The sequence below is a fragment of the Sceloporus occidentalis genome, unplaced genomic scaffold (genome assembly GCF_023333645.1).
Source record: "Sceloporus occidentalis isolate IW3139 unplaced genomic scaffold, rSceOcc1.0.p SCAF_2, whole genome shotgun sequence".
Taxonomy (NCBI): Eukaryota; Metazoa; Chordata; class Lepidosauria; order Squamata; family Phrynosomatidae; genus Sceloporus; species Sceloporus occidentalis.
The window spans coordinates 27,835,794-27,848,803 of record NW_028316982.1 but is presented as its reverse complement, the minus strand read 5'-3'; the positions used below and the strand labels follow the sequence as shown (position 1 = coordinate 27,848,803).

The 13,010-nt window shown below is 40.1% G+C and overlaps 1 protein-coding gene across 1 annotated transcript in view; it reads left to right on the top strand.

The window, feature by feature from the left end:
* LOC149318074 (elongation factor G, mitochondrial-like) overlaps positions 1-8,997 on the top strand; it is a 38,534-nt gene extending 29,537 nt beyond the window's left edge. Inside the window, exons 14-18 of the mRNA XM_089508960.1 lie at positions 2,262-2,424; positions 3,795-3,939; positions 4,535-4,695; positions 6,743-6,796; positions 8,622-8,997. Of these exons, the coding sequence (XP_089365086.1) occupies positions 2,262-2,424; positions 3,795-3,939; positions 4,535-4,695; positions 6,743-6,796; positions 8,622-8,753 (655 nt within the window). The 3' untranslated portion in view covers positions 8,754-8,997. The remainder of the gene's footprint in view (positions 1-2,261; positions 2,425-3,794; positions 3,940-4,534; positions 4,696-6,742; positions 6,797-8,621) is intronic.
* The last annotated feature ends 4,013 nt before the right edge of the window (positions 8,998-13,010 follow it).

Here is a 13,010-nt window from a genome sequence, read left to right as displayed (position 1 = left end):
CTCTGAGAAACATATGCAGCCTGAGCTCTGGGTGCAAGTCTTGTCTACTGCTGCTCCTAGAAAATAAGAACTTCAGGAGGTTCCATCCTATCCCGCTATTTGGAGCAAGGACAGGCTGTCAAGTTGGTGCATTTCTCAAAGGGTGACAGCAAATATGATGCCACTCAAATGAGCTTCTTAGTCATGCTCTAAATGGAGGACATTTTGGAATTCCTCCCAGACAAAAGGTTGAAATGTAGGACCTGTCCTGGAAAGGGAAGATGTCTGGTCACCTTGGTTGGAGCAGCCTCTGCTGAAAGCATACTTGGCCGGGATGATAGCCAAGGCCGGCTTTGACCCTTTGACAAAGTTAGGGAGCGCCATCCATCCCAGTCCAGTATAAATTATTGGGAATAAACTCCATCTGAAGTCAAGGATAAAGCCTCAGATTTCTAAAGCTACTCACTTTCTAAAGAAGAGATTCCCACCAAACTCAAACTCATTAGTCCAAAATAATTTAAAACTAAGGAGAGCCAGGTTCCTATCGTCACCAGATGACATTCCTTGGAGGACCTCAGAGGGGTCAGATTTACAAATTTAGGCTGCCTCACAGGGTTATTGTGAGAGAGGAGAATCCTGTAAGCTGCTCAGTGTTTTGAGGTGGATAGTTAGAAAGGATAAAAACGTAACTAATAATTTGGGTGCAAGCTTTTCTTGAATAAGATAATTCTTAACAGCTATGTAATGCCTTCGAGATCAGCAATTGTAGTTTTTGGAAACAAAGGATATCCGTTCCATAGTGTTCTGTGCAACTGTGGAAGTAAGGGAAAGTTTTTGAAAACTGAAGATTGTGAAGAGAGTGGCAAGTGAGCAGAAGTAAAGAATCCAACTTGTAAAGATGCTCTCTGGCAATGATGTGTTTGTGAACAGATTGTTGTGTTCGTTTCACCTAGCATTTAAGCTCTATCTGTTTATTATTTGTCTAGGTCTGTGATTATAAAGAACTGATAGGCCAACCAGTCCAGTTCCCTTCTTAAGTGCAGGACAGCTATAGTACAACTATAATGGAAATTACTTGTACATTAAAGTTAAGCACGCAGGTTGAATCTCTCTTATCCAAAATGCTTGGGACCCTTTTGGATTTTGGAATACCTTTATTTGCATATATCTACTCAAAATGAGATATCTTGGAGATGGGATCAAAGTCTAAACACAATATTTATATTTTATATACACTTTATACATGTAACCTGAAGGCTATTTTATCCAATATTTTTAATAGTTTTGTGCATAAAACAAAGGCCTGTTACAGACAGCCAAAATAAAGCTGCTTCGAGTCACAGTGGAGGTATGGTGTTTCAATGATGCATGCGTCCTAAGAGTCCAGAAGTCGCACCAAAGCCACACTCCAGCCCTAAGGACTGGAACGTGGCTTTGGTGCGACTTCTGGACTCTTAGGACGCATACATCATTGAAACACCATACCTCCACTGTGACTTGAAGCAGCTTTATTTTGTCTGTTTGTAACAGGCCATAGTTTGTGCACACTGAACCATCAGAAATCAAAGGTGTTACTATCTCAGCCATGAAAAAAGTTTTGGTTTTTGGAATACTTTGGAATTCCAGATAAGGGAGACTCAACCTGCACTTCTACATTTTTATCTGTAGTTCAGTTTTTTAAGTTACTGTTACGTATAATGCACTATCTCTCCCACACCTGGACAAGCCTTGTCGTCTTTAAATACCAGTAATTGACTGTGGGTTTAGTTTTTTAAAAAATCACATTGAATTATTAATGTTTCAGTTTTTCTTCTCCACATTCTATGGTTTGTGTGTATTTTTTGGAAAATGTGTTGGGGAGAAGAATAATTTCTACTTCTCCCCCTACAAAGTATTTTAACGTATGGACCGCTTCAATTCAGTTTGAAAGCTGTGTTCACTGATTAATGCCCTTGAATGCAATTCTAATTTAGTTTTTGTACGGAGTAGCACAAAAATTTTATCAATTTTTTTGTGGGAAGATCCTGAGAGCAAATTTTCTGTTAAGCAAAGGAAATGTTGCTCATTGTGATATTGCTGGACTGCTTCTCCGATAGTCCTTCATCATTGTGCTAGTTGGGGCTATTTGGAACTGCAGCTCAGCAACTTCTGGCAATTGACACATTCTCCACCCCCTTTATATAGTAAAGGGTTTTTTCATGTATAAAACTAGTATTATCAACCTCTCTTCACATAAAGTGAATGGGTAGTACATTCCTTACCTTTTTAAATGTCTTCTGCAGGTTTGATTTCACTCATAAAAGGCAGTCTGGTGGAGCAGGCCAGTACGGTAAAGTGACTGGATTTCTAGAGCCCTTGGAGCCAGAAAGCTACACCAAATTGGAATTTGAGGACCGAACAGTTGGAACAAATATCCCAAAACAGTTTGTACCAGCTATTGAAAAGGTGATTTCCCATCATTCACACCACCATGTTTTGTGCATTATGAAACTAAGCATTATTCCACTTTCTCTATATTTTAAGATAATACAATTAGAGCAAGACACTAAGCCTGAAATCCTCAGGAGCAGCATGTCAGTTAGGAAGTCATATTAAAATTGGTTACTGTCGGTGGACATAAAATGCTAAAAAAAAAAAAAAAAAACCTGGCAACATTTCATTTTCATCCAATAATACACGTGGACACATCACATGTTAGATATATGGCTGATATTCAAAGGGCTGCACAGTTTTCCCTATGCATGTATAGGTTTTGCTGATTTCCTATTGTAGCATCCATGCCCGCTCACTCAAAGTCATAGCTTCTATTGTACAGTGTTCATTGCAGCAGTCACTGGAAGTGGAATACATTTGCACAGGGGAGAGTGTGCCTTTTCAATCCCACTTCTATAAAATGTATATGAGGTGTTGTAAGGTTCTGTTGATGAAGGCATAGCATAGTATTTTTCATTTATTCTGCAACTTGACTGATGTGCATCAAAATGTCCAAGTTACAGCAGTCTAACACAAGCTTGTTCTAATGTAACATTGATTCCCTTTTGCAACTCAGCCTGTAAATTAGAACAAACATCATTTGAGGATAGAAAGCATTCAACTTAAGCTTTTGATTGAAATGAAGAGTAATACTGTAAGGATGCTCCTGAGATCCTCTCCAAACTAGTACCATAGTTCACGATGTGGTGGCTCAGTAGTTAAGAAGCTGACTCTATTGATTGCAAGATTGGCAGGTTGGCACTTCGAGGCCCAAGCATTGCATGATGGGGTGAGCTCCCATCACTAGTCCCAGCTTCTGACAACCTACCAGTTAGAAAGCATGCAAATGCAAATAGATAAATAGGCACTGGTTCAGTGGGAAGGTAAACAACTTTCTGTGCAGTCATGCTACCATATGACTCAGAGTAGTCTTTGACAACTCTTCGGCTTAATAATGGAGATGAGCACCACCCACTACAGTCAGATACAACTTGACAACCTTGTCAAAGGGGAATACCTCTTCCTTACCTTTATGTTATTAATTGCCACCCATACACCCCCAGTATGTTGATGTCAGTTCACATTTTGTTGCAAATGTACCTTGGGGCTTTAGAACTGTGGCATTTAAAATGTTGCATTTCCTCTATGATAGCATAACAATGTATTACTCTCTCAAGGAATTATTTTTGAGTTTCAAATTAGGCAGGATCTTTTCTATCCCATAATATTTTGGCCACAAATTACTATTTTGCTTCATAATTTTTTTCTACACATTTTTAATGGCATTCTAGAGTTCTACCACTTTGAACTGAAGTAACTAATGCACAGATCGTTCTTTATAGGGGTATCGTGATGCATGTGAGAAAGGCCCTTTGACAGGCCACAAGATTTCAGGGGTACGGTTTGTCTTAGAGGATGGTGCTAGTCACATGGTGGACTCTAATGAAATCTCTTTCATCCGAGCTGCTGAAGGAGCTCTGAAGCAAGGTAATACTTCAAAGATGGGATATTTTAACCTCTTCCACAAAAACCTTCTGTCATTTCTTCATCTCTTTCTATGGTTATCCAGAATACATATGTTAAAACACAGTTCTGGCTGTGTAATCATAATCACTTCAATCTATTTAGTCAGTTTTGTCAGAAGCTTTAGAATTGTAAATTGTCATCAGCCTTGATGTTTTATGGATTTGCTGATAACTAAAGTCAGCATTTTGATAATCACTTAAACAATGTTAAGAATTTTAAAAGATTCATTTGCTGCTCTGATTTCTTGATTTCATTCAGTTTTTTCCAAACCTTTCCATTGTTACATGAGTGATTGTTTCCTTATGCAACAAGAGTTCCATCTCCCCTCTTCTGTCATAGTCCTCCCACTTCCTTCCCTCAAATTTGTCCTGGTGGGGACACACATGTGCAGGATAAATCTTGTGCACTAGCAGTTTCCCTTACATGGGTGGAAGGGTCATGTTGGATATTGTTCTTCTAACTGTACTGTATTTATTTAAAATTAATTTTTTTTTGCAAAAGTGATGTAAGGATAGGGATGTTCTAACATATTTTATTTGTTCTCTGAATAATGCAGCTATGGAAAATACAACGCTGTGTATTCTTGAGCCCATTATGTCCGTGGAAATTGTAGCACCCATAGAATTTCAAGGAGCAGTCATTTCAGGAGTGAATCGTCGTCATGGCATCATCACAGGGCAAGATGGAACTGATGGCTATTTTACTCTCTATGCTGATGTATGTGCTGCAGAACTTAATCAACTCTATTTCTTTACCAGTGAATGAAAAAGAACCTAACTCTGATTTTTTTTAAAGTGCATCTTAGTCTGTGTTTTATCTAAAATGTGAAAATTATATTTAAAAAATAGATCTAGGTGATGAAGGAGCTGTGTATGACAAGAAGTTAATTGCTGCTGTAGAGTTTGCAGTGTTTAGGTCAATGTGCAAGTCCTTTTTATCTTGTGTACTCTGAGCCTGTTCATCATGTCCTGTTCCTCCGTGCCATTCTGTGGACAGGTAATATGACTCTGTAGGTTGTCCACATGGTGGAGCTGCAATCACAGCACTTACTTCTGAGCTTAGTCCAATCAGGAGGCCAATTGTGGATCACACTTTATTGAAAGAAATGCATTTCTTTCTTTCTCACATTCTAACAGCCAGACAGCTGTACAAAATGAGAGCCCTGGACAAGTGGATTCTGTGTATAGTTTCTAGAAAGCTCCTCACATTTACTGAGGTAGTTTCCAACCAAGCTATGCATTTCAGGCTTACATTTTGGTTATTTTCATGCCAGGTGTCAGAATGGCCATCTGTATTTTTCTTCTGAATAAGCAATGTACAGTATTGTCTCACAGATCTCATGTACTCTTCTGTTGCATATCTAACCTTCACTTTGTAGTTTAGCAGTTTCTGTCTGAATTACCTATTAATCATGACAAATATTATGTTGAAGCCTATAGCATCTTAAGACACAGCCAAAGCAAAACCATGTTGGATTCTCCTTCACTTTAGACTCCCTTCTGTACAGCTCATGTTAAGGTTAGGCACTCTTGATCCATTCCAGATGTCTTGAACTATAACTCAGAATCAGTGATTAGGAGTTATAGTAAATGGGGTTGTAGTCCAGAATGTGGCAGCAAGTGACCTACCTCTGATTTAGGTGTGGAATTACATACATGTACACCATATAATTTTTCATTGTGAACAAGCATCATAAAACCAGTTTGATCTGAAGAACTGGTTATGGTTAATCTAGTGCACAGGATCAGTTGAAATGATGTTGCTAATAACTGAAGTTTAGCTCTTCTGTACCACCAATAAAAATAGGTAGTGCAAAATTTCAGAAACTGTGGTTACATCTACACTAGAGAAATAATGCAGTTTGACCCCACTTTAAGTACTGTAGCTCCATCCTATGGAATCCTGAAATTTGTAGTTTTACAAGGTCTATCTTTGTCTGCCACAGAGTGCTGGTGCCTCATAAAACTATAAACCCCAGGATTTTATAGGATGGACTCCTGGCAGTTAAAGTGGTGTCAAACTGCATTATTTCTACAGTGTGGATGTACCATGCAGCTTAAGAAATAACTGTGCTATATTATAGCCCAACATCATTCTTGATAATGTTTATATATAAATAAATCCTATTATTATTATTATTATTATTATTATTATTATTATTATTATATTCCATGCACACTGGATTCAGCCCAGTGTTTATACCATTCTTATTCATTGTTGCACATCACAGGTGGAATGGGTTTTGTTGATGTTGTAGCTCTCTGTCCCTGTTTGGGAAACCTTTCAGAAGAGATTTTTTAGGGGGGACAGGGGTGCTGCTGTGAGGCATCAGCAACCCTCCACCTGTTCGGATGCATCTTGGGATCCATGCTATGTCTTTTCAACCTAGCTATGTCTTTAGACAATGTATAAGGTTATGTTGAAAATATTCTGTTCTAGGCCTTGTTAGAGTCTGTACCAAGTACAGTTATGCTAGTTAATAAGATTTAACTTCCTTAATTCCTTCTTGATGCATAATCTGCAGGAGTCTTTTTCTGAACTCTGTAGCATTGTATAAATGCACACCATTTTTCTCCTTGCCCATGTTTTGAAGATTGCTCCTCTTTCCAAACATCTGAGAAACAGTTTGTTAGTATTTTATTGGTACTGATGAACTAAAAGATAATATTTAGACATAAAGACCTTCACTGTAGCTTTTCCAAAAAGCTAAATAATTTTCTTTGCACTAAAATGTATATAAAATATGCTATCAATTTGTCATCAGGTTCCATTGAATGATATGTTTGGATATGCTACAGAACTGAGGTCATGCACAGAGGTAAGTGGTTAAACAATTTCTGAGCAAGTTGATTTTTTTATTTCCCTTGCAGAAATAATCAGGAATGTGTGTCTACTATAACCTATGCTCAACTGCAACATACTAATGCTGATTTTGTATTGGTAGTGATACAGCTTCTTGAAACGGTTGCCTGAGTTTAAAGTCACAGAGCAACAAGGCAATTGTAATATGTTTCTAGCTGTTATAGAGCTAGCATAGTGCAGTGATTTGGATGTTGGACTAAGACTCTACTTTTAAGCTGCAGCTCCCATACACTCCATCCAACTTATATGATAGTCATGGATTATGTGAGACACCATAATTATGGTATAATTAAATTACACCATAGATTATATATGACACTATACTACTTGCAGAAAATATCAGAGATATGGTAAGTTTATTTTATTTTATTTTATTTATTTCCTTCCCTTCTCCCAGGACTGAGACTCAGGGCAGCTTACAACATTAAAAATAATACAATTAAAAAGATACAAAAATAATACATTAAAATAATATTAAACTACTACAATAAAATAAAAACCGTTAAAATGTCTAAAATACATTAAAACAATATAGCATTCCAGGGTGTTCTTTAAAAGTTTTCTGTTTTGAATGCCTGTTTGAAAAGGAAGGCCATCAAGAGAGGGGCCATTCTGGTCTCCCCGGGGCAGCTACAGAAAGGCCCTCTCTCCTGTCCCCACCAAGCGTGCTTGTGATGGTGGTGGGATGGAGAGAAGAGCCTCCCCTGAGGATCTCAGCGATTATTGAAGAAGGTCAAGGCAGAAAGTGCAAAGAAGGTTTACAGCTGAACACTAAGAAAACATAAAAAAGACAACAGATGATCTACATATTTTTGAAGTAAATGATGAAGAGATTGAAATAGCTCAAAATTTTCCATACTTGGGCTCAGTCATCAGTCAGAGTAGAGAGTGCAGTAAAGAGGTCAGAAGAAGTCTAGGACTTGGGCAGCTATGAAAGAATTAGACAAGATCCTGAAGTGTAAAGATAGACCATTAAATACCAAAGTTAGGATTTCCATGCCATCTTATTTTCCATTTCTGTGTATGGGTATGAAAACTGGACAGTGAAGAAAGCTGATAGGGAAAAAATAAACTCATTTGAGATATGGTGCTAGAGAAGAGTTCATGGATTGCTAAAAAGAGCAGATCAGACCGAAACTCTCCCTAGTAGCAAAGATGACTGAACAGAGGTTATTGTATTTTGGTCATATGAGAAGAAAGGACTCACTAGAAAAGACTATAATGTTTGGTAAAGTGGAGGGCAATAGGAAAATAGGAAGACTGTGTTCCGGATGGATAGACTCAGTAAGAGAAGCCATGGCCTTGAGTCTGCCAGAGCTCAGCAGGGCAGTTGAGGACACGGTGACTTGGAGATCTCATACATAGGGTCGCCGTGGATTGAAGTTGACTCGAAGGCAGTTAGCAACTACAACAAATGGAAATTATAGTCTGAAACAGTTTCCCACCTCTGATATAGAGAAATGAGGGGAAGAGATGCATATACGGAATTGTAGAAAAATTATACTTTGAAATTCTTACACTTCTGACTTGAAAAAGCCAGATTTTGGATTGCATGGACAGGAAGAACAAAAGTTGTTCATATGTGTATTAATAATCCTTTTTTTAAATTGTAAGCTCTAATGCCATGTCCTTTTCAGCTGTAGACACTAGTTCAGGACTACATTTTCTACTGTGTTTATCTCCCATAGTATATTACATAAAAATGCACTGTTAAATTTTTTTAATGAGTAATCTAATAGGCGTTAATTTAAGTTGTCCTAATGTGGAGATTCTCTCTTTAGGGCAAAGGTGAATACACAATGGAATACAGTAGATACCATCCCTGTTTACCCAGTGTACAGGAAGAATTGATTAACCGACACCTAGAAGCAACAGGACAACTCCCTGGAAAGAAGGGCAAAGCCAAGAGTTGATCCTTCTCCCTGTGAGCAGATTGTAAGGACCTGCTGACAGGCTTCTTCTACTGCAAAGTTCTATTGATTTAAAAACTCAAGCAAAATCCAGAACAGGTTGCTGAATTTCATCCTGGATCAATACTTTGACTTAATTCCTAAGTCACTATGAGACTGTTGTTGAAACTGTTACAGATTCCATTAATTAATCATTGGCTTAATTTAATAAAATATTTCACTTTGTTTTATGGACTGGGTATTAAAATTATGCTGATTATATGTGTTCTTTTTTCCTTCTGTTCTCCCTGAAATTCCTTCCATATTGCTTCTTTCTCTTCCCCGAGGCCTGCCCCTGTTGTACTAGAAGAATCAGGTAGGAAGTGGAGTGGAAGCCCCTTCCCTGAGAAGAGCAAGTTAGAGAGCAGTTGCCAATCAGAGTAAACATCACTGAGTTAAATGGAGAAATACCATGACCTTGTACAGCATCTGAACACTACAAAGTTTGAGTGTGGGTCTGTTGTTGTTGTGTGCCTTCAAATCCAACTTTGGTGATTCTAGGATGAAACCTATATTGTGGTTTGTTTATTCAGAAGGGATTGCCATTGCCTTCCTCTGTGGCTGAGAAAATGTGAGTTGTTCACCATCGGCAGGTTTCTATGGCTGATCAGGAATTTGAACCCTGGCCTCCCAGAGTTTGCATCTCACTGTTTCTCAGTGTGGGTATTTACAGCTTAAATTTGTAACAGTACACTGCTGGTGTTGTTGGATTTGAAGAGTGGGAAAAGGAAACCATTTTTTTTCTTTTCTTCCTGAGGTTTCCCTTCCGTCATGCAGGAAAGGGAGTTTTTAAACCACACAGTACATAACTCCCAGCTATCCTCTCAAGGATGCATATGCTAAATACCCAAATGCCAGATGTCTAATACTAATAGATGATTTTCATCTTAGTAAGACATGTGGCCTCGTCAACAGTGGAATGTCCTGAGGGGTGAATTTCTATACCTTAGTGTACTTAAAATATATCCCATGATTAAAGTTGCCCTTTCCCAAAGAATAAGGAAAACACTTTCAATGTAGGGACTAATTGGATTTATATTCCCGTATTTTCCTAATGAATGCTTGCTCATTTGTTTCACCAAGAAGGTTTTAACATAAGAATGACTAAAGTAGTGGTGGGCAGTTGGGGATTGCAACTCCCATAATCCCTCACCATTGTCATTGCTGGCTAGGGATGATAGCAGGTCACACTTGTCCACCCCTGGACTGAAGTGTGCTAATGACTCTCATCTGTCCTGGAAGACTGGCCCACGTAGCCAGTGATCTTACAAGAGTCTATATTTAACCAACAATTTGAACATCAGCTCACACACCCATGAGTCCTGGCAAGAATGTTAGATGTGAATAGTCTTGCCCTATTCCAGCCTTGCCATCAGTTCTGCATGAAATCTTTGTTTTCACTTAGGCTTATCACAGTTTCAACATTGACATGCTTTTATGCTACCCCAGCACTGAAAACCTGGCTGCTAAATATCACTATTCTGATCTACTGAATTAAAACTGTTTTACAAGAAAACCAGTGGCTTTGCCAGAGAGCCCTGCTATTAGCTCTCCTTAAATACCCAGTTTGGGAAGAGCTCCTTTAGTCCAGCTTCCTGTGTCATTAGAAAACATAGTGGTAGGATTAAAAGACATAGCCATGTTAGTCTGGAAAAAACTATGTCTTTCATAGTCTACTAAAGCTCATGCTACCAACGGTTAGTCTCAAAAGTGCTACATACTAGAAAACATGGTCATAGTTGGCTGTTGCAAATACATTTTATAAGCACTTTGTTCTCTGTTCCTAAGGCAGAGCCAGGAAAGGGAGTTTTTAAACCACACAAAACATACTCCCAGCTGTATCTATTCTGCCAGCACTTGCTAGACCTACGTATGTCACTTTACACAATGGAGGCTAATTAATGTATGCCACCATAATATCACCAATGCCCTTCTTCATTCAACCTAAGGTAAATAGTTTCTATGCAAAAGAATAAGTGGATCCAAATCTGACATTATTGAAAAACCAGCAGGAGGACACATCACCCTCCCACTCCACCCCATCATTAATTTTAACAAGGCCATTAGACAAACAAAGAAATTGCAAAGGAAGATTCAAGCAAAAGATTCATCAAGTGGCTGCAGTCTGCTTCCAGAGTCCTGAATTAGAATAATGGTTTCTTATCAACCAAGGTGTGCTAATGGCCTTCCTTGGTACTAGCATGTTTGTGTTATCAGCGGGAACAGCTTTGTGGATTGTAGTGTGCCTTCAAGTCATTTCCGACAGGGTAACCCTAAGGTGAAACTATGACGAAGTTTTTGGGGGCTGAGAGTGTGTGGGTCACCCAGTGGATTTCCATAGCTGAGCAGGGATTCAAACTCCAGAGTTGTAGTCCAGTGCTCAAATCACTACACCACTATGACCATTGTTAAAGTAATTATCATTATCAGTACTTTCTGCATTTAATGTCCCTCTGAGCTAACTATGTATAATCTCACCTTTTCTGCTTTATGTATACTATATATACTTGGAATTTTGGATCAAACGTCATATATCTACCAAGGTGGATTCTGGTCCATGAAAGCTTATGCCATAATAAATGTGTTAAATTTTTTTGGTACCACAGGGTTCATCTGTTGTTTTTACCACATATAGGACCTTATCACACATGGGGAGGGTTGCAGCTCAGATCCACAGTAACTCCTGTTCTAGCAATCCAAAGCGTGATGTTTTTCCACACCAGATCCAGAGTCACTCCTCTCTAGCAATGCGGACTGAGGTTAAAACGTCATGTTTTTCCAAACCTGGTTGCCTTTCTGTTGTCCTTCCGAAGTGAGGGAGAAGAGAAGTCAGTTCGATTCCAAGCAAGACACGTGATGCGGACTCAAGCAAAGGGGAGTGAGAGCACCTTGTATTACCACACCAGAGCATACTTTGAGGGATCAACGATTCGAATCGGCCCCCTTGCACATGCTCAGTAGGGCTCTGGATGCTGCTCTCCTTCCCTGCCTCCTCCTTAGCTGTCATCCTTCATCCGGGTCTAGGAGAAGGCAGGGGATGATGGTATAGCTCGCTGGGGGTCCCTGGGGCCAGGATCAGAATGCAGGAGAAGGCAGGGGATGATGGGATAGGTTGCTGGGGGTCCCTGGGGCCAGGATCAGGATGCAGGAGAAGGCAGGGGATGATGGGATAGGTCTCTGGGGGTCCCTGGAGCCACGATCAGGATGCAGGAGAAGGCAGGGGATGGTGGGATAGCTCGCTGGGGGTGCCTGGAGCCACGATCAGGATGCAGGAGAAGGCAGGGGATGGTGGGATAGGTCACTGGGGGTCCCTGGAGTCAGGATCAGGATGCAGGAACAGTTAGTGGATGATGGGTTAGGTGGCACAGGGGGTGAGATGGGGATGCAGGAGCAGTGAGGGGATGATAGGTTAAGCGTCAGGGTGAAGGAGGGGAACAGATTGGGGTCTAGGAGAAGGCTAGGGATGATGGGATTGGTGTCAGGGTGAAAGTGGAGCAGATCGGGGTCTAGGAGAAGGCAGGGGGTGATTTGATTGGTGGAAGGAGGGGAGCAGATGGGGGTCTAGGAGAAGGCAAGGATGATGGGCTTGGTGGGAGGCTGACGGAGGGGAGCAGATCGGGGTCTGGGAGGATGCAGGGGATGATGGGATTGGCTGGTTGGCAGTGAGGAGGAGATGGCATGAAGGAAGAGGAGGGGAATGACGGAGCAGGACGCAGGGGCCAAGGGGGTGGCATCGGAGTGTTTTTCCACACCAGACCAAATCGCAGTGCAATTGAAGGCAGCCTGGAAGCGAATTCTCTGAAGACACTTTCCCCCCGTTTTTACCAAAATGAGGGGTGACTTCAGAAACGCTGCTGAAGCACTTCGCAAGGGGCTCCCATAGAAATCAATGGTGTCTGATAAAACAGTCCCTTTATGACATGAAACCGCATTGTTGGAAGTGCAATCACTTCAGAAGTGAACTGGAACTGAGCCCCAAAACCACCCAAAAGCTCCGTGTGATATACTCCCACAGTTTGAATATCCTTATCTGGAAATCTGAAATGCTTCTAAATCCCAAATTATCCTTGTGGTTGGCTGATATAGTGACACTTTTGCTTTCTGGTGGTTCAGTGTACGCAAAGTTTGTTTCACATTCAAAATTATTTTAAAATATTGTGTGTAAAACTACCTTCAGGCTATCTATATAAGGTGTATATGAAACATCTGTTAATTTTGTGT